This window comes from Suncus etruscus, chromosome 2 (assembly GCF_024139225.1).
Source record: "Suncus etruscus isolate mSunEtr1 chromosome 2, mSunEtr1.pri.cur, whole genome shotgun sequence".
Taxonomy (NCBI): Eukaryota; Metazoa; Chordata; class Mammalia; order Eulipotyphla; family Soricidae; genus Suncus; species Suncus etruscus.
This window is the reverse complement of record NC_064849.1, coordinates 32,707,871-32,733,851: the sequence shown is the minus strand read 5'-3', so window position 1 is coordinate 32,733,851 and position 25,981 is coordinate 32,707,871. Positions and strand designations below refer to the sequence as shown.

Sequence of the window (25,981 nt, the reverse complement as noted above, 5' to 3'; positions counted from 1 at the left end):
TCAGCTATTGTTGGCTGTGGAGAGTTGGGAGTCATTACTCCACATAGCTCCATTGGACTGGTCCGGGACACAGAAGGACACAGAAGCCCCCTGGGAAGTCTTTCCCTCGAGTTGTAACACCTCAAGGAATAGTGTGTGAGGGACAGCTAATCAGAGGCTAGGACTGACACCTAAAATCTTGATCTTGAATTATGGAGGCCATTAAAAGGCATTTTTCTGTGCTAGGGATGCTAGCTTTTGGGTGTTGTTTTGTGCCCCCCCCCCCAAGTGGGGTTGGTCCACACCTGGTGATGCCTAGGAGCTATTAGCAATGCTTGGGAGCCCACATAGTTTTTGACTTGACTACGAACAAGGCAAGTGCTTTCTCCCCTGTATTATCTCTCCAGTACCTGGGGTTTTTTTTTTGTGTTTATTTGTTTTGTTTTGTTTTTGTTTTGGGCCTGGCAGCACTTAAGGATCACTCCTGGCTCTACACTCAGAAATTGCTCCTGGCAGGCTCTGGGGACCATATGGATGCCAGGATTTGAACCACCGTCCGTCCTGGATCAGCTGTGTGCAAGGCAAATGCCTTACTGCTGTGCTATCTCTCTGGCCCCACCTGTTTTGTTTTGTAATCATCTCTTTAGGGTTTCTTATTCCTTATTGCCAATCCAGCTTGATGCATGGATATATCTCCCACAGTGCTTCGCTGTCCTGTGTGAAGCCATGGATGGGAACGTCTGGGTCCTTTCCAAAGCCTTCTACTCCAGCCTGCTGAGCTCCCATTGTGCCGTGTTGGATGGGCTCCTCCACGGTCTGACACAGCTTCTGGTTCACACCCCACCAGGTAGTCAGTATAGGGTATAGGGGTCCTTAGCACAGGACTCCCCTTTATTCCCTTGTAGCTCTTCCTGCTTCCCTGTTTGGAGGGTTCCTGTGGCTGGACACTAAAAGCATGTGTTGCCACCACCAGGCTTCCCCATTCAGCCTTTCTTGTCTTTTTCTCTTAGGAGCCCCCCAGGTGAGCCAACCACCACGGGAGCAGAGTGAGGACCTACCAGTCGCCTTTTCTATTGTGCTGGCAGCTGTGTGCACTTCGCCTGTGGGGATGCCCGGTTGTCTGGAGGCCAAGGAACAGGTCAGAGCTTCAAACCCGGTGGCAAGGGCTAGAGAGGCAGACCCCAGAATCTAGGAAAGACAGTCTGTTTTCTGACTCCATGTTCCTGCCCTGGAACTGGGCCCAGGCCCCTTGGAGGCCCTGAGGTGGCCAGCACTGCCCAGCCCTGAGCTGGCTAGAGAGAGAGCAATGGTGCCCACACTGCCAGGGCAATGGGGGGTTAGAGTGGACATTTCCCCTCCCCCTCATCCTCAGGGTGGAACTTTAGAGGTCTTGTGTTTTTTTAGTTTATTGATTTGTAGTTTTGTGTCATCCTACATAGTCCCTGGTTATATGTTTAGGAGTGAGCCCTGTTATTGTTTAAGGAACCACATGAGGTGGCAGGGACTGAATGAAGGCCATTCGCTTGTGAGGCAAGGATGTTTTTATCTCCTGTATCCTTGTTGACTGTTGGCCTGCCTCCATTTCTCCCTCCCTGCACTGGGGCCCAGACATCTCAGGGGTCCCTGGGGAACTAGGTGGAGGCTGGAGAGCATCCTGCTGAATAGGGATCTGAGAGTAGCAGCAGGCTGTCCTATAGATCTCACGCTACGTGGCTGAGCAGCTTACGGAAGATGGCAACCTGCTGAGACCATCCCTCATCTCTGGCTTACAGTACCCCACTCTGTGCTTGCCGCTCCTCAAGGTACTATCCTCCCCACCATGCTCGTGTACCTCCACTAGGACTGGAGGAGACCCAAGTGGACCCCCTTGCAAGCCCCTCTCTACTTTTATTTTATCATTTTATTTTATTTTGGGTTTGGGGTCCATACCCACCAGTGCTCAGGGATCACTTCTGGTGAATTCAGGGGACCATGAAGAATGATAGGATTGAACCTAGACAGGCCACATGAAAGACAAGTGCCCTATTTTGTACTGTTGCTCCAGTACCCCATTTCTGTGTTTTGTTTTTTTGGGGGGCCATGCCCATTGGTTCTCAGGTTTTTAGTGGTTCTGTGCTTAGAAATTACTCATGAAAGGCTCTAGAGACCATATGGGATGCCAGGAATCAAATCCGAGTTGGCTGCATGCAAGACAGGTGCCCTACTCGCTGTGCTATTGCTTTAGCCTCCCTCCCCTTTCTGTTTTAAATCTGGCCAACTGAGTTGGAATCACAGTTCACCCGTCCCCACCTGAACAGAATATCCCTTTTTTTGTTCTCCCAGCAGGAGGCCTGAGTGTTCCTGACCCAGAATGGGGACACTGTGGGTGTGGGGGAGCTCTCCTGCCTCTGTCAAGTTTGCCTCTATCCTTTTTGGGAGCCGGGTGCTGGGGGCTGTACTGTCTCATGGAAGACTTTCTCTCCTTTAGGTTCTCTACTCCTGTTGCCATGTGAGTGAGCACCTGTGCCAGCTGTTGGCACAGGAGCCTCTGGTCTGGGAGTTCCTATTGCAGCTGGTTCAGGGCAAGGTCAGTCCGGTGTACCCGTAGTTAGGTGCCAACAAAAGGCCCCCCCCCCCCATTTGTTAGAAGCCATGCTGATGTCTCAAAGATCTTTTACAGGTAAAGATGGTGGATTGGGAAGAGTCCATGGAAGTGATACTCTACCTCTTGTCCCTCCTGGTCATCCAATTGCAAGGTTTGCCTGCTGGGTGAGTCCCGAAGGGGTGCCTGCCCCTCAATCCTTCATACTGACAGCCTGTCCCCTCAGAGAGTCAGAAAGAATGATGTTTATCTACCAAAAACAGATCTGATTCCCCAGTGTTGTACCTTGGAGGTGGCACATGCGCACGAGTGTGTGTGTGTGTGTGTGTGTGTTTGTGTGTGTGTGTGCACATGAGTGTGTGTGTGTGTGTGTGTGTGTGTGTGTGTGTGTGTGTCGGAGGTGGAGGTTGACAGGGGTACCTCCAGGGACTGGAAAGATCCTGCACCAGCCTCCTAACATTCCACTGCATCCCAGAGTGTCTCCTTTTCCAGAATGGAGAAGCTGGGCGACGAGATTGCCACTCTTTTCACCCGCTCACACATCGTCTCCCTGGTGGTAAGCTCTGCCATCATCCTGCCCTTGCCCCTTCAACCAGACCTCTGGGAGCTGGGCATTATATCTCTTCACAATGATGAGGAGGGTCACTACCCCTGTGGCTGTTTCCTCTTGGACTGTCCCCTTCCTCCCACTCTCTCCCCAGAATGCAGCAGCCTATCTCCTGGGAAAACTTGGCCAGCAAGGAGTGGCTTTCCTTCTGCAGCCCGGGGAGTGGATTGCAGCAGTCACCCATGCACTGTCAGCCCCCACAGAGGTAAGAGTGACAGAGGAGATGGGGGTTGGGTAGTTGGTTTCTGAATTGGACAAGGATGACATCTATGAAGAAGGGTCAGAAATGCCCACTGGGGCCCAGAGAGATAGCACAGCAGCATTTGCCTTCCAAGCAGCCGATCCAGAACCAAAGGTGGTTGGTTCGAATCCTGGTATCCCATATGGTCCCCTGTGCCTGCCAGGAGCTATTTCTGAGCACAGACAGCCAGGGTAACCCCTGAGCATCGCCGGGTGTGGCCCAAAAACCAAAAGCAAAACAAAAAAAAGAAATGCCCACTGAAGAGCAGCCTGTCATGACCCTCAGATCCTCACCCTCAGGACTTGGCAAGTTCCCTGAGGAATAGCGGGGGTCACTTGCCCATGAAGACTCACCTTGGAGCTCGGGTTCGGGCTCGCTGTAACACTCCTCTTCTCCTTTCTTTTTATTTGTTTTAATTATTTGGAGCAAGGGTGAGGAGGGGGTCACAGCAGTGTTCAGGAGCTACTCCTGACTCTACTCAGGAATCACTCCTGGCAGGGCTTAGGAGATCATACATTAGAGATCAAACCCAGTTTTCCACTTGTAAACAAGTGCCTTAACTCCTGTGCACGCTCTCTCTCTCTCTCTCTCTCTCTCTCTCTCTCTCTCTCTCTCTCTCTCTCTCTCTCTCTCTCTCTCTCTCTCTCTCTCTCTCACTCTCTCTCTCTCTTTCTCTCTCCCCTCTCTCTCCTATTTTTATAAAGAGAAAAAGAATTTTGCTTGTTTGACTTTTGGGGGGTCTTGGGTACTTTTGGGGGGGTGTTCAGGGGTTATTTCTGCCTCAGGGCTTAGGAGTGACCCCTAGTGGTACTTGGGGAACCATATATGATACCAAGCATCACTTTGCATGCAAATCAAATACTTCAGCACACTCTTGCCTCCCTTTTATACTTTAATTAAATATTTACTTTGTGGAACTGGAGAGATAGCATGGAGGAAAGGTGTTTGCCTTTTATGTAGAAGGACAGTGGTTCGAATCCCGGCATCCCATATGGTCCCCTGTGCCTGCCAGGGGTGATTTCTGAGCATAGAGCCCTGAGTGCTGCTGGGTGTGACCCAAAAACAAAAGACAAAAAAGAAATTTGTGAGCCAACCCAACAAGTATTGGAGTGCTACTCTTGACATCATGTTCAGCTTTCATGCAATAGGACTTGAGGGATTCTGAACAGTCCTTGAGGAAATTGAATTTAGGCTTCCTGCATTCAAAGGATATCCTCTAGCCCCTTGAGCTCTCTTAAGCTCTGTCTTTTGGGGGTCGACGCGGTGGCGCTAGAGGTAAGGTGTCTGCCTTGCCAGCGCTAGCCTAGGACGGACCTCGGTTCGATCCCCTGGCATCCCATATGGTCCCCCAAGCCAGGAGCGGCTTCTGAGCACATAGCTAGGAGTAACCCCTGGGCCGTCACCAGGTGTGGCCCAAAAATTTAAAAAAAGCTCTGTCTTTTAAGCTTTAAAAAAATACATAAAGGGCCGGGCGGTGGCGCTAAAGGTAAGGTGCCTGCCTTGCCTGCGCTAGCCTTGGACGGACCGCGGTTCGATCCCCCGGTGTCCCATATGGTCCCCCAAGCCAGGAGCAACTTCTGGCTGCATAGCCAGGAGTAACCCCTGAGCGTTACCGGGTGTGGCCCAAAAACCAAAAAAAAAAAAAAAAAAAAAAAAATACATAAGGGTTCTGCAGATAATACAGCAGGTAGGGCTGTTGCTTTGAATATGACTAATCTGGGTTCAATTCATAGCATCCCAGATTGACTGACAGGAGTAATTTCTAAGTACAGAGCCAGGAGTAATCCCTGAGCATCACTGAATGTGGCTCAAAACAACAACAAAATGTAAAAAGAGGCTGGAGTGATATTACAACAGGGAATATGCTTGCCTTGTTTGTATCTTGATCCTGGCATCCTGAGCACTACCAGGAGTTATTTCCTGATACAGAGTCAGGAGTAAGCCCTGAGCATTGCTGGGTGTGGCCCCAAAACCAAAAATGAAAAAAAAAAATTTGGTTTTTGGGCCACACTCAGTGACACTCAGGGGTTAATCCTGGCTCTGTGCTAAGAAATTACTCCTGGCAGGCTCAGGGAGCCTCCTAGGGGAGGCTGAGGATCAAACCCAGGTTGGCTGCATGCAAGGCAAATGCCCTACTGCTGTGCTATCTCTCCAGCTACACAAATTTTTTTAACTTTATTGATTGATTGATTGGTTTTTGGGCCACACACAGTGACGCTTGGGTCACTTCTGGCTCTGCACTCAGAAATCACCCCCAGCAGGCTGGGGGACCATATGGGATGCCAGGAATTGAACCAGGTCTCTCCCAGGTCGGCTGCATGCAAGGCAAACACCCTACCAGTGTGCTATCTCTCTGGGCCCACAAAAAATTTTTTTTGTTTGTTTGTTTGTTTTTTCTTTCGGGGGGGGGGGGGTTCACACCCAGCAGTGCTCAGGGTCCACTCCTGGCTCTATGCTCAGAAATCGCTCCTGGCAGGCTCAGGGGACCATATGGGATGCCGGGATTCGAACCACCGTCCTTGTGCATCAAGGCAAACACACTACCTCCATTCTATCTCTCCAGCCCCACAAAAAAATTTTTTTAAATGTAAGTTGGTAGAGCTGGAGGAGTGGCGCAAGCAATAGGGCATTTGCCTTGCATGTGCTAACCAAGGATAGACCACGGTTCAATCCCCCGCCATCCCATATAGTCCCCCAAGCCAGGAGCAATTTCTGAGCACATAGAGGAACTCCTGATTGTCACCAGGTGTGGCCCAAAAAGCAAAAAAAAAAAAAAAAAAAAAAAAAAAAAAAAAAGTAAGTTGGTGGAGGATGAAGTCTGTCTCGAACTCTCCTGCTGTGTCCTTCCCATGATCAGCTCTTTTTTTTTTTTGTGTGTGTGTGTGTGTGTGTGTGTGTGTGGTTTTTGGGTCACACCCGGCAGTGCTCAGGGGTTACTCCTGGCTTCATGCTCAGAAATTGCTCCTGGCAGGCACGGGGGACCATATGGGACGCCGGGATTCGAACCGATGACCTTCTGCATGAAAGGCAAACGCCTTACCTCCATGCTATCTCTCCGGCCCCGCCATGATCAGCTCTTGCCTGACAAGTGTCCTCATCCTCTCAGACCCCTGATTACTCACTTTTTCCCACCAGGTCCAGTTGACTCTGCCACGAGGCTGTGGCTTCTATGATGGTCTCTTCATCCTCTTGTTGCAGCTTCTTAATCAAGAACAGGTACATCTCTCTTGGGCAGAAAGAGGGAGAGAAACTGAGTATTTGTGGGAGCCACTGAAACAGAGGAAAGAAGCAATAGCACACGTTCACTGCTCCAGCTGCCCTGCCTATGACAGCCTTCCAACATGCAGTGTTTTTAGTTTTATTTGATTTGAGGACCTATCAGGTGGTGTTCAAGGGATCCAGGGGCCACTTCTAGCATTTCTTAGCCATCAGTTTATGGTTCAATGCTGAAGCTCATTAGGATGTGTTGCTGCTCAGGTTCTATGGTGCTGGGCTTTACCTGGGCCATCCACCCCAGCAGTGCTTGTGGGAACCTGTAAGGACACACCTGGTAGTGTGCTGGAGACCATGTGTTTCTGTGGCTCAAACCAGGAAGCTACACTTACTCTGAGCCCATGTATTCTCTCTATGGCCCTCAGATTTATTTTGATTATTTTGTTTGTTTGTTTTGTTTTGAGCCACACTCAGAATTGCACAGGGTTTACTGCTGGTGTGGGTTGGGCAACCAACCCAATCAGCTGATTGCCAGGCAAGAACCCTACTTGCTGTATTGTTTCTCCAGCCCTACTTATCAATATACATATAAATATATATGCATACATATATACTTAATTTAAGCATCATGGCTATAAAATTGTTTATGATTGAGTTTCAATCATACAATGTACACCATCCTTCACCAGTGCTTGTTTCCCACCACCAATGTCCCTAGTTTTCCTCCCATCCACCACCCTACCTGTCTCTGGCATTTTACTTCTCTCTCTTTCTCCCTCTCTCTCTCTTTTTTGTCACTGTGGTCTGCACTGTTGTTAATGAAGGGATATCGTGCATTATCACTTTATCCCCTTTCAGCATTCACCCAGTTCTTGTCCAGAGTGATTTGTTCCAACTGTCATTGTCACAGTGGACTGACTATTCACTACCCTGACTGTATTTACCATTTTTTGTGGCAAGCTTCCTATGATGGACTGGTCCTCTTGATCCTCATCTCTATTGTCTCTGGGTATTATGACTATACTATCTTTTTGTTTAGTTTTATTTTGTTTCTGGTGGTGCTCAGTGGTTACTCCTGGCTCTGTGCTCAGAAGTTGCTCCTGGAAGGCTCAGAGGAATATATGGGATGCTGGGAATTGAACCTGGGTCCATCCTGGGTCAGCCGTGTGCAAGTCAAACGCTATACATCTGTGCTATCGCTCTGGTTTCACATCTTATATTTTTCTTATATTCTACAAATGGTGAGATTATTCTATGTCTATCCTCTCCCTCTGATTTATTTCACTGACCATAATCTCCATATTCATCCATGTATAAGTAAATTTCATGACTTCATTTTTCCGAAAAGCTGCATAGTATTCCATTGTGTAGGTGTACCACAGTTTCTTTAGCCATTCATTTGTTGTCAGGCACGTGAGTTGCTTTCACATTATGGTTATTGTAAATAGTGCTGTGATGAACAAAGTGCAGAGGGCATCTTTGCTTTGTGTTTTTCTGTTCCTAGGGTATATTCCTAAGAATGGTATTGCTGAATCATCTTGGAAGCTCAATTTCTTTTTTTTGAGGAGTATCCATATTGTTTTCCAAAAAGGCTAGACAAGTTTGCATTCCACCAGCAGTGAATGAGAGTCTCTTTCTCCCTGCATCTGTACCAGCACTAGTTGTTCTTGTTCTTTGTGATGCGTGCCAATATCTGTGATATGAAATGATACCTCATTGTTGTTTTGATTTGCATCTCCCTGATGATTAGTGATGTGGAACATTTTTTCACGTGCCTTTTGGTCCTCTGTATTTCTTCTTTGAAATCATGTCTTAATTTTTTCTCCTCATTTTTGGATGGGGTTTTATATACCCCCCCCATATCTGGCGGTGCTTTGGGGTTACTCCTGGGTCTGCACTCAGAAGTCACTCCTGGCAGGCTTGGGGGACCAAATGGGATGTCTGAGATTGAACTGGGATTGTTCACATGCAAAAAAAAAAAAAAAAAAACCCTATTTAAAAAAACAAACAAACCCTATTTGCTGTGCTTTCGCTTTAGCCCAGTTTTTTTTTTTCTTGCTAATTCTTTTGTTTTGTTTTGTTTTGTTTTGGGGCCACACCCGGTGACACTCAGGGGTTATTCCTGGCTGCACTCAGAAATTGCTCCTGGCAGGCTCTGGGGACCATATGGGATATGGGGGATCGAACCCAGGTCTGTCGCGTCGGCCATCTGTGTTCAAGGCAAATGCCCTACTGCTGTACTATTGTTCCAGTCCTCTTTTCTTGCTAATTCTATCAGTGCCTTGTATATATTAGATATTAACCCCAATCTGATGGGCATTGGGTGATTATTTTTCTCTATTTTATGGTTAGTCTTTGAACTCTTATTACTGGTTCCTTTGAGGTGCAGAAGCTTCACAGTTTAATATAGTTCCATTTTTTATCTTTGTTTTCACTTGTTTAGCCAGTGGCATTTCATTTTTGAAGATGCCTTTAGCTTCAATGTCAGGGAGTGTTCTGCCTATGTTTTCCTCTATGTACCTTATGTTTTCAGCTCTGATATTAAAGTCTTTAACCCATTTTTATTTGATTTTTGTGCATGGCATTAAAGAGAGGTCTGAGTTAATTTTTTGCATGTAGTTGACCAGTTTTCCCAGCACCACTTATTGAGAGGATTTCCTTACTCCACTTTTTATTTCTTGCTCCTTTATCAAAGATTTATTGATCATAAGCTTATTGGTCCAAATTTGAGGGTCTGTCTTTATTCCAGTACCATGCCGTCTTAATGACTACTGTTTTATGGTACAGTTTAAAATTGGGAAAGTAATTCTTTTTGCTTTATCTATTCATGTACGTTTATTGATCCATATAAGTATCAGGAGTGTCTGATCCATTTCTTTGAAAAATTCATGGGTATTTTCATAGGGATTGCATTAAATCTATATAATGCTTTGGAAAGTATTGCCATTTTCATGATGTTAATCCTCCCAATCCATGAACAGGATATATGTTTCCATTTCCATGTGTCCTCTTATCTCATGAAGCAGTGTTTTATAGTTTTCTTTGTATTGGTCTGTTATATTAATATAAAATATAGAGTCCTAGAGTTGGGGTTGATGCCTTTCTCGGTATGGTGCCTTTAGCCCCTTCAGCTGGCGGGTCTGAAGGTGAAGGATAATGGCATAGAAATACACAATCAGTCAGAGTCAGCTGAATTTTCAGCTTTATTACATGGCTCTAACTGCCATGTGCATTTCTCCACATGGCTTCTATGCTAAACACCCGGCGGTGCTCAGGGTTACTCCTGACTGTCTGCTCAGAAATCGCTCCTGGCAGGCACGGGGGACCATATGGGACACCGGGATTCGAACCTACCACCTTTGGTCCTGGATCGGCTGCTTGCAAGGCAAACGCCACTGTGCTATCTCTCTGGCCCCTATTCTAAGCTTTTTTAAACAGCTTCCTTCAACTGCCCTCCACCCATACTTGCTGTGTCTGCCCTCTCTCCAGCCAGCCAGCCCTATTATTCCCTATTCCAAACAGGATCCCCTCCCAAGTGTGGGTGGGTGGGTCTGATTCCAGGTAGTATAAACAGGAAGTTGAGGGGAGGGATAACAGATCTTTAACCTCTTCAGTTAAATTGACTTCAGGTTACTTAATTTTCTGAGACGCAATTGTGAATGGGATTTTTTGACTATATCTTTTTATTCTTTTTCATTATTTGTATGTAGAGAAGCCATTGATATTTGCACGTTAATTTTGTAGTTTACCACGTGACTATACAAGTCTATTTTTCTAGATGTAGTATCATGAATATACTATATTTTTCTCGGCAAATAGTGTGAGCTTCACTTCTTCCTTTCCTATGCAAATTCCCTTGATATCTTTTCCTTGCCTAATTGCGATAGCAACTATTTCCAGTACTATACTGAATAGAATTGGCAACAGGGGGCAACTTTGTCTTGTGCCAGATCTTTTAGTTTTCCCCATTGAGTATAATACTTGCAATGGGTTCATGATAAATGGCTTTAACAATATTGAGGATTGTCAAACAATTTCCCTTTTTTATCATGAACTGGGGATGGACCTTGTCAAATGCTTTATCAGCATCTATTGACATGATTTTTGTTTTTTCTTTTATTGATAATAGTGTATTGATTGATTTACATATGTTAAACCATCCTTGCATCTGGAATGAGTCCTTCTTGGTCATGGTGTATAACCTTCTTGATTAGTTGTTGAATTCTGTTGCTAGTATTTTGTTGAGAATCTTTGCATCCGTGTTCATCAAGGACATAGGCCTATAATTCTCTCTTTTTTTGTGGTGCTTCTGTCTGCTTTTGGGATATAATAATATAATAGATATTATATTATATATAACTATATATGATATATAATATATAAATATATAATTATATATAATATATATAATTTCATAGAAATTATTTGGGCGTGTTGCCATTTCCAAACTCTTGAAAAGGATTGGCAGTAGGTCCTCTTTAAAGGTTTGAAAGAACTCACTAGTGAATCCGTCTTGGCCTGGGCTTTTGTTTTGAGGAAGCCTTTTGTTTTTTTGGTTTTTGTTTTGTTTTTAGGCCACACTCGGTGATGCTCAGGGATTACTCCTGGCTATGCGCTCAGAAATTGCTCCTGGTTTGTGGGACTATATGGGATGCCGGGGATCGAACCGAGGTTCGTCCTGGGTCAGCCGGGTACAAGGCAAACACCCTACCACTGCACTACCACCGCTCCAGTCCCTCCTTTTCCAATTTCTTTAGCTGTGCCATTAAGTTACTTATATAGGCCTTTTCTTTCGTCCCAAACGATGAACACTTGCAAAACTATACATTTTCCTCTTAATACTTATTTTGCTGTGTCCCACAGCAAATTCTGCTAATTTGCATCTTCATTCTCATTTTTTTCCAAGAATCTTTTGGTTTAATCTCTGATCCACTGGTTGTTCAACAGTGAAATGTTTAATTTCCAGGTGTTAAAGTTGTTTCTCCATTTCTGTTTGTAATTCACTTTTTTTTTTTTTTTTTTTTTTTTTTTTTTGGTTTTTGGGCCACACCCGGCGATGTTCAGAGGTTACTCCTGGCTGTCTGCTCAGAAATAGCTCCTGGCAGGCACGGGGGACCATATGGGACACCGGGATTCGAACCAACCACCTTTGATCCTGGATCAGCTGCTTGCAAGGCAAACGCCACTGTGCTATCTCTCCGGGCCCTGTAATTCACTTTCATTTTGAGTACATTGTAGTTAGAGAATATAGTTGATGTGATTTCTATCTTCTTGAATTTATGGAGGAATGTTTTATGGACCAGCATGTGTTTTGTCTTGGAGAATGTTCCCTGTGCATTGGAGAAGGGCATATATTCAGCTTTTGGGGGATGGAAATTTTTTTATATATCTATTAAGCCACTCTCTTCCATTTCTTCCTTCAAAGCCAGTATATCCTTGTTGAGTTTTAGCCTGGTTGATCTATCAAGAGGTGACAGGACGGTGTTGATGTGTCTCTCACTAATAATGTCTTTCTTCAAATCTATTAGCTGTTATTTTAAGTGTTTTTTGCTTTCTGATTGGATGCACATGTTTATGAGTGTTATTTCTTCCTGATATACATATCACTTGATTATTAAGAAATCACCCTCTCTGCCTTTTGTTACCTTTTTAAGCTTGAAGTCTGTGTCTTCGGATATTAGTATGGCCACCCCAGCCTTTTTTAAAAAGTAGTTTGCTTGAAGAACAGTCTTCCAACCTTTGACTTTGAGCCTTACGTTTGCTCTGCCTTTTGCTGTGGTGCTGTGTGTCAGTGTGGTGCCCTCTTTAGAGTTACTGTGCTTTCTAGCTGTGTGCCTGGCTTAAGGCGCTTCAGGGCTCACATTCTGTTCACCAGGGGGGTGCATTCCTGGTTGCTGTGCTCACCAGGAGTCACACTCCTCTGTTGTGGTGAGACCAGAAGTCACAGATAACTGACCCAGAAAGCAGCTTGGCACATGTGCTACATTAGAGATTGAACTCACGACCTCATGCTAGCAAAGCAGCCCTCTGATCCCTTCTGGGCTCATAAATCTGGATCCTCTGTGTTTGCTTATCTCCTATATGTGTGGGGCTCCAGGGAGTCAGACCTAAGAACTCATACTTGCAAGGGGTGCATTGCACTGCTGAGCCATATCCCGAGCTGCAGAGACTCTTCCTGGGTTCCTGCAGATATGCTCACGGACTGAGAGGTCAGGGGTTTAACATGTGATAAGAAACAGAACTCAGAACAAATTGGAGAGATAGTTCAGCAGATAGCATGCTTCTTACATGTGGCCAGCCCAGGTTTAATCTCCTCCACTACCAGCCATGATCCCTCAGCTTAGAGCAGGAATATCAATCACTGTGTGTGACCCCCAAATAAAAACAACAAAAACAAAGAAAGGGAGCACAGGCCATGGGGGAACCTTAGGTAGAAAAACAGAAGGGGGGCCGGCGAGGTGGCGCTAGAGGCAAGGTGTCAGCTTTGCAAGTGCTAGCCAAGGAAGGACCATGGTTCGATCCCCCGACATCCCATATGGTCCCCCCAAGCCAGGGGCAATTTCTGAGTGCTTAGCCAGGAATAACCCCTGAGCATTAAATGGGTGTGGCCCAAAAAAAAGAAAAAAAAAAAAGAAAAACAGAAGGAATTCATTTCAGTTTTGGGGGGTGCCATACTCTGAGATGCTCTGGGCCTACCCCTGGCTCCATGCTCAGGAGTCGCTCCCAGCAATGTGTACAGGAAATGTGTGATGCTGAAGTGCATGCTCAGCCCATTAAGCCACCTATCTGGCCTTAAAAGAATGATTTATGGGACTGTCCCTCACTGGCTAGAGAAAGAAAAAAAAAGGCATTTTCCCCTCTTGACTTGGAATCCCCACCTCCTCCTTCAATTTTTTTTTCCACATTTTGGGTCACACCTGGTAATAATGCTCAGGGATAACTCTGATGGGCTTTTGGGGAACCATATGGGATGCTAGGGATCAAACCCAGGTTGGCTGTGTGCATTCAAGGCAAGTGTCCACTGTAATCTCTCTGGCCCAATCAATCTTGTCTCCAGCATGACCGGAAAAGCCTGATCAGGGACCTGGTCAGCTCAGACATGTGGACCATTCTGTGGCATCGCTTGTGGCTGGCATTGCGACTCCCCAAGGTGTCCCCGCAGGATGAGGAGCTGGCTGTCTCCAGAGCACAGCACCCCCAGCCAGACTGGGTGCTCATCTCACCCCAAGGTATCTCTTTCACCCCAGCCCACTGCCAACAGGCAAACAGGTATAATCCTCCCTCACCAGGAGGTTAGTCATGCTTTGCATGCAGGTGCCCCAGTACCACGCAGTTCTCCTGACATGATCACCCTCTTCCCTCCAGCCCCATACTGGGGGAGCAACCCCCAGCAGGCCAGAGTGGGAGCTGGAAGTGCTCAGGTGTGGGAGAAATGGGGGGCATGGGTATGGGCTTCTTGCCTGCCCCACTGGACTTTGGTTCTGGGTACTTGTAGGCATGGCAGCCCTGCTGAGCTTGGCCATTAGCGCATTCACCCAGGAACCACAGCTGTGCTTGAGCCACCTTTTCCAGCAGGGGAGTCTGCTCATGGCCACCATGATCCACCTACTCTCCCCCAACTTCCTGCAGCAGTTGGGCCAGGCGTAAGTGAGCACATAGGGATGGGATGATGGACACCCTGGGGGAAGCTGGTGAAAACCACTGTTCTGCTGGTGCTTTGGGTTTTGTTTGTTTGTTTTTGTTTTGGGGTCACATCCAGCGGTGCTCAGGGGCCACTCCTGGCTCCAGGCTCAGAAGTCGCTCCTGGCAGGCTCGGGGGACCATATGGGATGCCGGGATTCGAACCACCTTTTGTTCGGATCAGCTGCGTGCAAGGCAAACGCCTTACCACTATGCTATCTCTCCGGCCCCTCCGCTGGTGCTTTGGGGCAGGAGACGGAAAAGGGAGCTGGACAAGTAGTGGGAAGAAAGGGGAGAAGAGGGAGACATGGCCTGCCAGCACCAGTATTTCTTCCCCATACTCGCTGCCTCAGTAGCCATGGGGCCGAGTTTCTGCCCGTTGTGGTACTCTCTGTCTGCCAGCTCCTCTGCTTCCCCTTTGCTTTGGATGTGGACTCAGACCTCCTGGCAGGGGTCTTGGCTGATCTCACGGATGCACAAGTCACAACACACCTGTTGCAGGTATCTGGAAAAGTCCCTAATGGCCTGGGGGGGAGGGTTGTTAAAGGAGGAGGAGGAGGGAGTCACCCCAGACTGCCCAGGGCTCCCTGAGGCTCCTGGACAAAAGGAGAAAATTTTCAGGCTCTGGCAGGCAGAGTCTGTGGTTGTAAAATGTCTGGGGCTTCCCTCATCTCTGTCCACCCTGTAGTCATGTGCCACTGAACATCCTTGAATGCCTCAGCTCCTCCCTCAGGAATCACATTTCTGGCCATTCATATGAATCAGAGAAGGCAGCAAGAGGGCCAGAGGGTAGGACAAGGGTGAAGGCACTTGCCTTGGCTGTAGCCAGCCTTGGTCCAATCCCAACCACCAACTGAGCCCCCCAGGAATAGCCTCTGAGCAGCACTGTGTGACCCAGCCCCTCTCCTCTCCCGCTAAAAGAAAAGAAGACTGAGGAACAAAAGCCTTCGAGGGTGACTTTGGGCAAGATCTGACCCTGAGGCTCCCTATGGAGTCTCACATGGCATGTTTGGGGTTGATGTGGCTGAGTCTCTAGGGCATTGCTCATCCACAGGCTTCTTTCTTGAGGGCTAGGCTCCTGTGGCTCTAGTGGTCTCATGTGCTCTCTCTCTCCAAACCCCAGGCCTGCTGCCATCATCTTCCACTGGCCCAAGTGGAGCTGCCTGTCAGCCTCCTGTCACGCCTGGCTCTCATGGACCTTGCTTCACTCAACCAGTTTGTGGCAGCTGTGGAGGCCTCCCTGGGGGCAAGCCTGGCCTTCCTCTCCACTGCGCTCCTGGGTGACCAGCCCCTGCTGACATCCGACCTCCTTTCCTTGCTGGCCCACACCGCCCGGGTCCTGCTCCCTACCCGCCTGTCCTTCATCCAAGAGCTCCTGGCTGGCCCCGAGGAGTCTTACAGGCCCCTGCGCAACCTCCTGGCCCACTCCGAGATGTTGGTGCGCACCCGCACCTTTTCGCTGCTGGGACACTTACTCCAGCACAGCATGGCCCTGCGGGGGGCGCTGCAGAGCCAGGCAGGCCTGCTCAGCCTGCTGCTGCTGGGTCTCCGGGACAAGGATCCTGCCTTGCGGCGCAGTGCCACCTTTGCTGTGGGCAATGCCACCTACCAGGCTGGGCCTCTGGGGCTGGCCTTGGCAGCCGCAGTCCCCAGCATCACTGAGCTGCTAGGGGACCCCCATGCTGTCATCCGGCGCAATGCTGTCTTGGCCCTGGGCAACTTGGGCTCTGAGGGCTTGAGGGAGGAGCTGCTCCAGTGCCAGGCTCCACAGCGACTCCTTGAGGTAGCGTGTGGAGACCCCCAGTCTAGTGTCAAGGAGGCTGCCCTCTTTGCTCTGCGGAGCCTCTGCCAGGATCCCTGCATCCACCAGGTACTACTGGGGTTCAGGGGCCAGCTGATGTTAGGGCAAGACTTGCAACATGTTGCTGACTGTTTGAGTTGGGGCATCAAGAAATCTGAGGCAGGCTGGTCCGATGGCAGTGGTTTATCAGAACTTATTAACGTTAGTATCACAAAAGTCGGTATATCACACCCCCCCCACTGGCTTAAGAAAAAAAAAAGAAGAAATCTGAGGCATTCCCTACTCTGGGTGCTGATAACCAGGCAAGGATCTCCAAGATGTGATCTGTTTGCCATCTCGCCTCCAGCTCAGAAAAGGGAACTGGCTGGGGGTGGGGGTGTGTGTGACTGGGATTTCCACTGTAGCCTGCTGTCTTGGGTACAAGGTCATAAACTTAGGGGCCAGAGCTATATAGTATTGTTGATTTAAATATAAAATATTAAGTCCACGTGTTGGGTGAGGCTGCCCCAGGCACCATGTTTCTAATTCCGCAGGCAGACAGGTCTGATGAAGAAGGGTAGCAGTGGAGAAATAATTCACAAAGCAGTTAAAGTTTTATCGAGTCAGCTTGCTTTATTCCATGGCTTTTCTCTGCCACGTGCATTTTCTCACATGTGCTTCTCTGCTAACCTTTTTGCTTTCTTTGCTGAGCAGCTCCTCACTGCTTTTCTGACTCTCTGCCTTTTGCTTGGCCTCCTCTGCATCCCCCCCAGCCAGCCTCTTTTATCCTTTATTCAATATAGTCTGCCCATCCCAGGTATGGGTGGGTCTGATTCTCCAGGTGGGATTAACATCTCAAAAGAAGAGGTTAGGGAAACAGGAAGTTGGGGCATAGTTAGGGTTACACAGTACAGTGGCATTTTCCTCTTAAACAACTGACCTGAGTTTGATCCTCGGCATCCCATGTTCACTGCCAGGAATAATTCCCTAGTGCAGAGCCAGGAGTGTTTCCCCTCCACCCCCCAGCATGCTGGCTGTGACCCAAAAACAAAAAACAACAAAAATGTCATAAACTTCATTGGCCTGACATTATATATATACTATTGGCTCTGGTGTGGAGTGATATATACCAGAGCCAATAGTAGGGTACTTTTGTGACATGCAGCTGACCAGGTTCAATCTCTAGCACTTTACCTATATTGTCTCCCAGACCCATCTGGAGTGAATGCTGAGTGCAGAGCCAGGAGTAACCAAGGGCCAGAGCCATAGCACAGTGGTAGGGTGTTTGCCTTGCATGCATCTGACCCAGGATGGACCTGGGTTTGATCCCATATGGTCCCCCAATCCAGGAGCAATTTCTGAGTGCAGAACCAGGAAATAACCTCTGAGTGTCACCAGGTATGGCCCCAAACATACAACCCCCATAAAAACAAAACCCAACCAACCATTTTGCCCCTTTGGAAATCTACTTTCTCTAGGCAAAGACAAACAAACAACACCCCCCAGTGACACCCAAATTCCTCAGCATCCTTTGAGCAGCTTCCTTGGTCCTCCTCTGTTTTCTTCCTCTCTCACCTCCCAAGTGGTATTGATGAGGACCAGGAACCCCACCATTGACTCTCAGCCATCAGTGCTGCTACTTCAGCATATGGGCTTCAGGATGCTCTTGGGCCTGGAAGTGTGGAGGATATCTGGGCCACCCAGATGATGCTGGGAATCACCGGGGTCACACCCAGCAGTTCTGGAGAGGCCTCCAAGGCTGCATTTAGCAAAGGGGTAGTAGACTGTGTTACAGGAATCAGACCAGGTCAATGCCTTGACTGCAGTACTCTCCTCTCTTTTTCTTGTCTCCCTCCTCTCTCTCTTCTCTCTTTTTCTCTCTCCTCTCTCCCCCCCCTCTCCCTCCTCTTTGTCTGTCTCCCTCTCTCTCTAGTCACTTTTTTTTGGGGGGGGGGCCACACCCGGTAATGCTCGGGTTACTCCTGGCTATGCGCTCAGAAGTTGCTCCTGGCTTGGGGGACCATATGGGATGCCGGGGATCTAACCGCAGTCCGTCCTAGGCTAACGCTGGCAAGGCAGACACCTTACCTCTAGTGCTACCATGCTAGCCCCTCTCTAGTCACTTTCTAAGGAAAAATGCAGTTGCCTATTTTAAAGTGTGTCATCAAGGAAAAGGACACAACTCTGGTGTTATTGTCTTGAAGTTACAGAGAAAGAGTGAGGGGGTGGGAGAGAGGGGGTGGGAGAGAGGGAGAGGAGAGAGAGAGAAAGAGAGAGAATTCTGGGCCAAAGGAGTTTCCCTTGCAGCTCTACTGACTGGCCCACTTTCTTTGCAGGTTCTGGTGGCATTGGGTGCCAGTGAGAAGTTAACCCTGCTCTCCCTGGGGACCCAGCTACTGCCACCCAGTGGGTCCCGGCCAGCCTCCGCCAAGCTCTGCAGAAAACTCATCCACCTCCTGAGATCAGCCCACAGCACCTGAACCCACTGCTACCACCTCACTGTGCCCACTCTTGCCAAATATTTCAATACTACTAGCCACCGATTCCACTGTGAGCTATAAAGAGAAATAAGCTGCCAACTCAACAGATCAGAGAACAAGAAACTAGCAGAGATGGAGAAAGCTTTCTTGCCCTCAGTTTCACGATGTTCTACTGAGTAGTAAATATTATTGTTGATGCCTTCCGTCTCAACCACTGGGCTCTGTTCATCAATTCTGTGCCTTCGTAGTAGCCCATTATCTCCAGGGAGCACCTCTCTGCTGGAGCTCTTCCTCATCTTCAGAAATTTCTATCTTCACTTGGGGTCAGGCTAAAGCAACCTGCCTTTGCTCCTCATTCAATGCCAAGGGGATAAATGCCTCCCAGGGTCTTCAGTTGCAAGCTGTGATTCAGGAGTATCTCTCTTTTTATTTTGGAGAGTTATATTTGTAAACTTGTAATAAAAAAAATAAGTAAAAACTCTGTCTCATCCTCCTTGGACCTCCAGGCTTAGGAGTTGTTCCATCAGCTTCTGTGAGGAGCTGGTACCCCATGCCATTCGCATCCATGACCCCAGTTTGAGAACTTTTGTTTTTGGGCCACACCCAGTGGTGCTCAGGGGTTACTCCTGGCTGTCTGCTCAGAAATAGCTCCTGGCAGGCACAGGGGACCATATGGGACACCGGGATTCGAACCAACTACCTTTGGTCCTGGATCGGCTGCTTGCAAGGCAAATGCCGCTGTGCTCTCTCCGGGCCCTGAGAACTTATTTCTAATTTTCCTAATTTCTAATTTCCAGCTTTCTCCATTCCTGTTGAGCTGCATGAGCTCACCTATTTGCCAGCCAAAGCCACCAAAGCTAAAAGAAAAGGCTCAATTAAGCAGAAAGGTGAAATATTGAGTGACTTTGTGTTCACTGGCTGAATTTTAATTATGCGATTTCCATGGAGCAGGATCCTAACCTTAGGAGGAAGCAGAAAGGGAGGCTAGATGGTCCATTAGTTGGATCCTTAGTCCAACTGATCACTTCCTGGGAACCAAGACTCACTAGATGAATTGGAACAAACTTCTCAGGAACCTAATTTTCCCCATTTATAGAATACATCTATTTTATTTATTGATTGATTGATTTTTGAGGCCATACCCAGTAAAGCTCAGGAGTTATGTGTGGATTTGTACCAAAGGGACCATATGTGGTGGTAAGTAAACAGCTAGGGTTGACTACATGCAAGACAAGTGCCTTTTCCAGTATACTGTCTCCATGGCCCTTGTTTTATGATTTTTAATTTTGGGGTACCACACCTGGCAGTGGTTAGGGCTTATTCCTGAATGCATGCAGGATTCACCCCTAGTGGGGTTCAAGGGACCATATGGGGTGCTAGAGATTGAACCTGGGCTGATCACAGGCAAAACAAACAATCCTACCTGCTATATAATGGCTCTTAGCCTCCTTTTTTTTTTTTTTTTTTTGAGAAGCCACTTTAAATGGTTTTTGGAATCTACTCTTTATGTTGCTGGGTATCATGGACCATGCAGTGCCAGGAGGGTTCACATCAGGGCTCAAACCTGGGACTGGAGATCCTGCATGCAAAAAATATACATCTTCTGCATGCAATGTATACATAAGCCTATGGTACATTCTGGCCTGGTGTGCCTATATATTTATTCGGAATATTATTATTTTGTGTTTTTTTTTTGGGCCACACCAGCACCATTCAGGGGTTACTCCTGGCTCTGCATTCAGAAGTCGTTCCTGGCAGGCTCAGGGAACCATATGGTTTGCCAGGGATTGAACCCAAGTCTGTCCTAGGTCAGCCATGTGCAGGAAAATGCCTTACTGCTGTGCTATCACTTCGGCCCCATATGAGGACTATTATTTAATATTCTTCCCTTCCCCCTTGCCTAAACCTGTTTTGGCCCTGGAGACAAAGTTCTGTAATAGAGTTTCCATTCTGGGACAGAGACTGAGTGGATTCGGATATGGATTACATCTAGCATGTAGGAAGGTGATCAATGTTCTTGTGAGAAATAGAGATAGAAGGATGTGTGAGAGTTGGATATACGTGATCACCTTGCTGATTAGGTGAGGTAGTTTTTTGGGTCACATCCAGAAGCGCTTAGGCATTACTCCTGGCTCTACCCTTAGAAATCGCTCCTGGCAGGCTCAGGGAACCATATGGGATGCCAGGATTCGAACCAACAACCTTCTGCCTTGCCTCCATGGTATCTCTCTGGCCCCACTTTCCTAGCTTCTTCTGAGAATGACCCCTGAGTACCACCAGGTATGGCCCCAATGCCACTCTCTCCCTCCCCAAAAGATGTATCAGAGCCAGAGAAATAGCACAGTGGTAAGGCATTTGCTTTGTATGCAGCTGATCTAAGACAGATGGTGGTTTGAATTCCAGATTTCCATATGGTTGCTCATGCCTGCCAGGAGCGATTTCTGAGCAGTCAGGAGTAATCCCTGAGCGCCACCGGTTTGACCCCCCCCCCAAAAAAAAAAACTGTGGTGGTATCAATGGAAGGATGAAAAGTATATTTCAGCAGGGTAGAGGGTAGGATTACATCTAATGGTGCTTCAAGGGTTTCTCTTCACAGACTCAGGAGACCATGTGGTGCTGGGGATGAAGCCAGATCAGGCTCGATAGCCTTTTGAACTATCTCCCTAACTCTGACCCAACTTTTGCTTTAAGAAAACAAAAATTGGGCCCGGAGAGATAGCACAGCAGCGTTTGCCTTGCAAGCAGCCAATCCAGGACCAAAGGTGGTTGGTTCGAATCCCGGTGTCCCATATGGTCCACCGTGCCTGCCAGGAGCTATTTCTGAGCAGACAGCCAGGAGTAACCCCTGAGCACTGCTGGGTGTGCCCCCCCTCAAAAAAAAAGAAAACAAAAATTAGGGGCCAGAGAGATAGCATGGAGGTAAGGTGTTTGCCTTGCATACAGACAGATGGTGGTTCGAATCCCAGCATCCCATATGGTCCCCTGAGCCTGCCAGGAGACTTTTCTGAGCCTAGAGCAAGGAGTAACCACTGAGCGCTGACAGGTGTAACCCAAACACCAAAAAGAAAAAGAAAACAAAAATTAGGGGCCGGAGCAGTGGCTCAAGTGGTAAAGCAAACTGCAGTTCAATCCCCCAGCGTCCCATATGGTCCCCCAAGCCAGGAGTAACCCCCGAGTGTCACCGGGTGTGGCCCAAAATAATAAAAAAAAATTACATGGTGGCCTGATAGAATTCCATGCATTAGTAGTCCACTTGCCTTGTGTACAGCAGAACTGAGTTTGATCTCTGGCATTCAATATGGCTTCCTGAGCCCCTCAAGGTGATCCCTGAGCACAGAAACAGGAGTAAGCCATGAGCACCACTGGGTGTGACTCCAAAACCAAAACATATATATCTTTTTATGGTTTTTGGGTCACACCCGGCAGTGCTCAGGGGTTACACCTGGCTCCATGCTCAAATTGCTCCTGGCAGGCACGGGGGACCATATAGGACTCCGAGATTTGAACTGATGACCTGCCTGAAACGCAAACGTCTTACCTCTGTGCTATCTCTCCGGCCCCCCCAAACAAATATATTTTTAAAAAAAATTACAGGTGGGGCTGGAGGGCACAGCAGGTAGGACATTTGCCTTGCTAACTCAGTTCAATACCCAGCATCCCATATGGTCCCCTGAGCCTGTCAGGCATGATTTTTGAGCTCAGAGTCAGGAATAACCCCTGAGTGCTGCAGATATGGCTCAAAAACAAACAAAAAATATTTACAGGATAAGGAGAGAAACATGTGGTACTGGGTAGCCACATGTAAGGCAAGCATTTCACCTGCTGTACTATATGACCTCCTTTCTATCCCAGATATGAGTGAGATCATTTCCTATTTTGTTCTCTGGTCACTTAGCCGTACTCTCCAACTCCTTCCACATGATCACAAATGTCAAAAGCTCAGCTTTCCTTGGAGCTGAGTATGTTTTGGTGTGTGTTCCCATCCTGGGTTACTTCCACATTATGTCTCTGTAAGCGGTACTGAGAACACAGGGGTTTGTTTATCTCTGCTTTGGGGGTGAGTGTTTTTGTGTCCTTCATCTAGGAGTCAAAATGCTGGGTCTATGGGTAATATTTTGAGCATTTTGAAAAACTTTGTAGATTTTCCCAGAGACTTGGACCAACTCTGACCAGTAGTGCCCAAGGTATGCGGTTTCTCAATCATCTTGCCAGCATTTCCGGTTTCTGCTCTCTGGGGAGTATAAGCCACCCTCATAGGAGTGATAGTGTCCCACTGTTGGTTAGGTTTTTATTTTTATTTCCTGGACAATCAGTGATAATGAACAAATTGGGGGCCTTCTGTATGTCTGTCCACAAAGAAGAAGCTATATAATCTTTTCAGATATATATGTAGGCCAGAGATGGATTTTTCTCATTAATGTTGTAATTAAAGTAGCTTAAAGGGAAGGAAGGAGTATGTGCCCAGGTTTATTAGAGGGAACCACACTCATCTGTGTTCAGAGCTTACTCAGGTGTCATGCTGCCTGATAGTTCTTGGAAGACCCTATGTGTTGCTGACGATCAAATGAGGGCAGTTGCATGCAAGGCAAGTACCTATTCCTATACTATCTCTCTGCCTCTAAAATATCTCTCAATATTTTTTATAAAAGACAAACCATTGGGACCAGAGAGATAGCATGGAGGTGAGGCGTTTGCCTTGCATGCAGGAGGACAGTGGTTCAAATCCTAACATCCCATATGGTTCCTTGAGACTGCCTGGAACGATTTCTGAGTGTAGAGCCAGGAGTAACCCCTGAGCGCAGCCAGGTGTAACCCAAAACCAAAACAAAACAAAAAGACAAACCATCAGCACTTCCTTCTATATGAATTCGTTTAGGAGGCTTGACTCAATCAGTCCTGGATCCGATAAGCAGCACCAGATATGATCCCCCAAATACCACAAGGAGTGATCCTTGAACACAGAATCAGAAATGTCTGAACATTGCAGGATTGACACAAAATTAATTATGATTATTATTTTGGGTGTTGGAATCATAGTACAGGTATTAAGGCACTTCTTTACAATGCAGCAGACACGCTACCTGCTAAACTATCTTGCTCCCCCATAATAGTTCATTTCCTTGTTCTTTTTCTTTTTTTTTTTTTTTTGGTTTTTGGGCCACACCCGACGATGCTCAGGGGTTACTCATGGCTGTCTGCTCAGAAATAGCTCCTGGCAGGCACGGGGGACCATATGGGACACCGGGATTCGAACCAACCATCTTTGGTCCTGGATCGGCTGCTTGCAAGGCAAACGCCGCTGTGCTATCTCTCCGGGCCCCATTTCCTTGTTCTTTTATGACCATGACAGTCTTCCAGACTAATGAAGGTCTCAGAATATGTCCTATAAAGAAGTGTTGGTAGTAAGATACAAATTATCCAGCTCCTTTGCTAGCACATGGTTGTAAACAAGGCTTCTCCCCCAGGCCATATTTTGATGGGTCCGTAACACTCTCACAAATACTCCCTCCTTAAGCTCACAAGCTAGCCTCTTGCAGCAATGCCTTAGTAACCTGAGGACTTATTCCACCCAGTAGGCTACTTAACTTGAAGGTTCTCCTTTGGGTCTGCAGGGAAGGAGCCAGCAATAACAGCTATGAGGCACAGTCAAGGCTCCAGATTGTTTTTTATTAGGTTAGTTTTGGGGTCCTACCTGGTGGTGCTCTGGGATCACTTCTGGAGGACTCAGGGGACCATACGGAGTGAAACTGACCATATGAACCCAAATCAGCAGCAAGAAGGCAAATGCCCTACCTGCTGTACTAAGATCATTACTTCTTTTTTTTTTTTTTTTTTTTTGTTGGTTTTTGGGTCACATCCGGCAGCGCTCAGGAGCCACTCCTGACTCTGCTCAGAAATCGCCCCTGGCAGGCATGGGGGACCACATGGGATGCTGGGATTCGAACCACTATCTGTCTGCATGCAAGGCCAATGCCCTGCTGTTGTGCTATCTCTCCGGCCCCTAAGATCATTACTTCTTAAAAATCCCACATGAATCCAATAATGCAGGATGTTTCCTTCTGGGTGGGTTGAAGTTAGGACAAGTTAGGTTTGATGGAAGCAGAGCAGGCCAGACCTTCTCTTCTTTCCTGAGCTTAAGTTAAGTCTTTATTAATTTAATTTTTTGGGGGGGAGGGTGTTGGGCCACACCCATGGCGGTGCTCATGGGTTACTACTGGTCATTCCTGGCAGTGCTTGGGAGACCATATGGAATGCAGGGGGTTGGCTGCGGGCAAGACCAATGCCCTACCTACTGTTCCAGCTCCAAAATCAATTCTTTTTTTTTTTAAATAAATAAGAAAGAGGAGAGATAATGCGGTGGGTAGAGTGCTTGTCTTACATGTAGCCAGCATAGATTCGATCCTCAGCATCCCATATTGTTCCTCAAGCATCATTAGAAGTGATTCCTGAGTACAGAGCCAGGAATAACCCCTGAGCATTGCCATCACGGGCCCCAAATCAAAAAACAAATGAACAAAAAACAAACAAAAACTAGTTTCAAAAAAATCCTTCTGGGCCAGAGAGATAGCACAGTGGTAGGGCATTGGCCTTGCATGCAGCTGATCTGGGAAGGACAGGGATTTGAACCCTGGCGTCCCATATAGTCCCCAGTGCCTTGCCAGGAGTTATTTTTTTTTGTTTGTTTGTTTTTTATTTTGGGGTTACTCCAGGCTGTGCTCAGGGGTTACTACTGGCTCTGTACTCAGAAGTTGCTCCTGGTAAGCTCAGGGGACCCTATGGGATGCCGGAATTTGAACCACCATCCTTCTGCATGCAAGGCAGATGGCCTTACTTCCATGCTATTTCTCTGGCTAACCAGGAGCTATTTCTGAGTGCAGAGGCAGCAGTAACCCCTGAGCATGGCTGGGGGTGTGACCCCCCCCCCAAAAAAACCCCACCTTTTAAAATTAAATTTGGGTTCTTTGGGTTTTTTTGTTTCCCCTCCTTATTTTCCTTTCTTAATTAAAATGTTTTTATCTTATTGGGGGGGGAGGGAGTTGGGGAATTGGGTCATGGTGCTCATAATCTATTTCCCTTTAAAAAGAAAGAAATTTTATTTTTACAAGTTCATGTGCGACGGACTCCCTTTTCCTAAATCGCAGTAAAAGAGCTGTTCTTCGAAGCTTGAGCTCTTTGGTTACAAAAGAGCAAATAAAGGCACAGCTAGGAGAGGGAATGTGTGTTAGGAGGCTGTGTGTGTGTGTGTGTGTGTGTGTGTGTGTGCGTGCGCGCGCGCGCGCGCGCGCGCGCGCGCGTCAGGAGGCCTCCAGGCTTTAACTTCCACTACCAGAACTACAACTACGAAAACTACAACTCCCAGAATCCCCCGCGCGCCAGTCGCCCCTCCCCGCGAACGGGCGGGGCCGCGCAGGCGCAGACC

At 47.5% G+C, this 25,981-nt stretch overlaps 2 protein-coding genes across 2 annotated transcripts in view; both read left to right on the top strand.

Annotated features, from left to right (window-relative positions):
- The window catches only part of STK36 (serine/threonine kinase 36), a 42,105-nt gene extending 23,113 nt beyond the window's left edge, over positions 1-18,992 (top strand). The window contains exons 15-27 of the mRNA XM_049768062.1: positions 682-826; positions 990-1,117; positions 1,677-1,781; positions 2,447-2,545; positions 2,639-2,727; positions 3,053-3,116; positions 3,262-3,378; positions 6,550-6,624; positions 13,679-13,850; positions 14,117-14,264; positions 14,655-14,802; positions 15,425-16,171; positions 18,418-18,992. Of these exons, the coding sequence (XP_049624019.1) occupies positions 682-826; positions 990-1,117; positions 1,677-1,781; positions 2,447-2,545; positions 2,639-2,727; positions 3,053-3,116; positions 3,262-3,378; positions 6,550-6,624; positions 13,679-13,850; positions 14,117-14,264; positions 14,655-14,802; positions 15,425-16,171; positions 18,418-18,561 (2,181 nt within the window). The 3' untranslated portion in view covers positions 18,562-18,992. The remainder of the gene's footprint in view (positions 1-681; positions 827-989; positions 1,118-1,676; positions 1,782-2,446; positions 2,546-2,638; positions 2,728-3,052; positions 3,117-3,261; positions 3,379-6,549; positions 6,625-13,678; positions 13,851-14,116; positions 14,265-14,654; positions 14,803-15,424; positions 16,172-18,417) is intronic.
- Positions 7,089-25,981, top strand: part of LOC126000887 (reticulophagy regulator 2-like) — a 545,054-nt gene continuing 526,161 nt past the window's right edge. The window contains exon 1 of the mRNA XM_049768058.1: positions 7,089-7,096. The gene's annotated coding sequence lies outside the window, so the exon portion shown is untranslated. The remainder of the gene's footprint in view (positions 7,097-25,981) is intronic.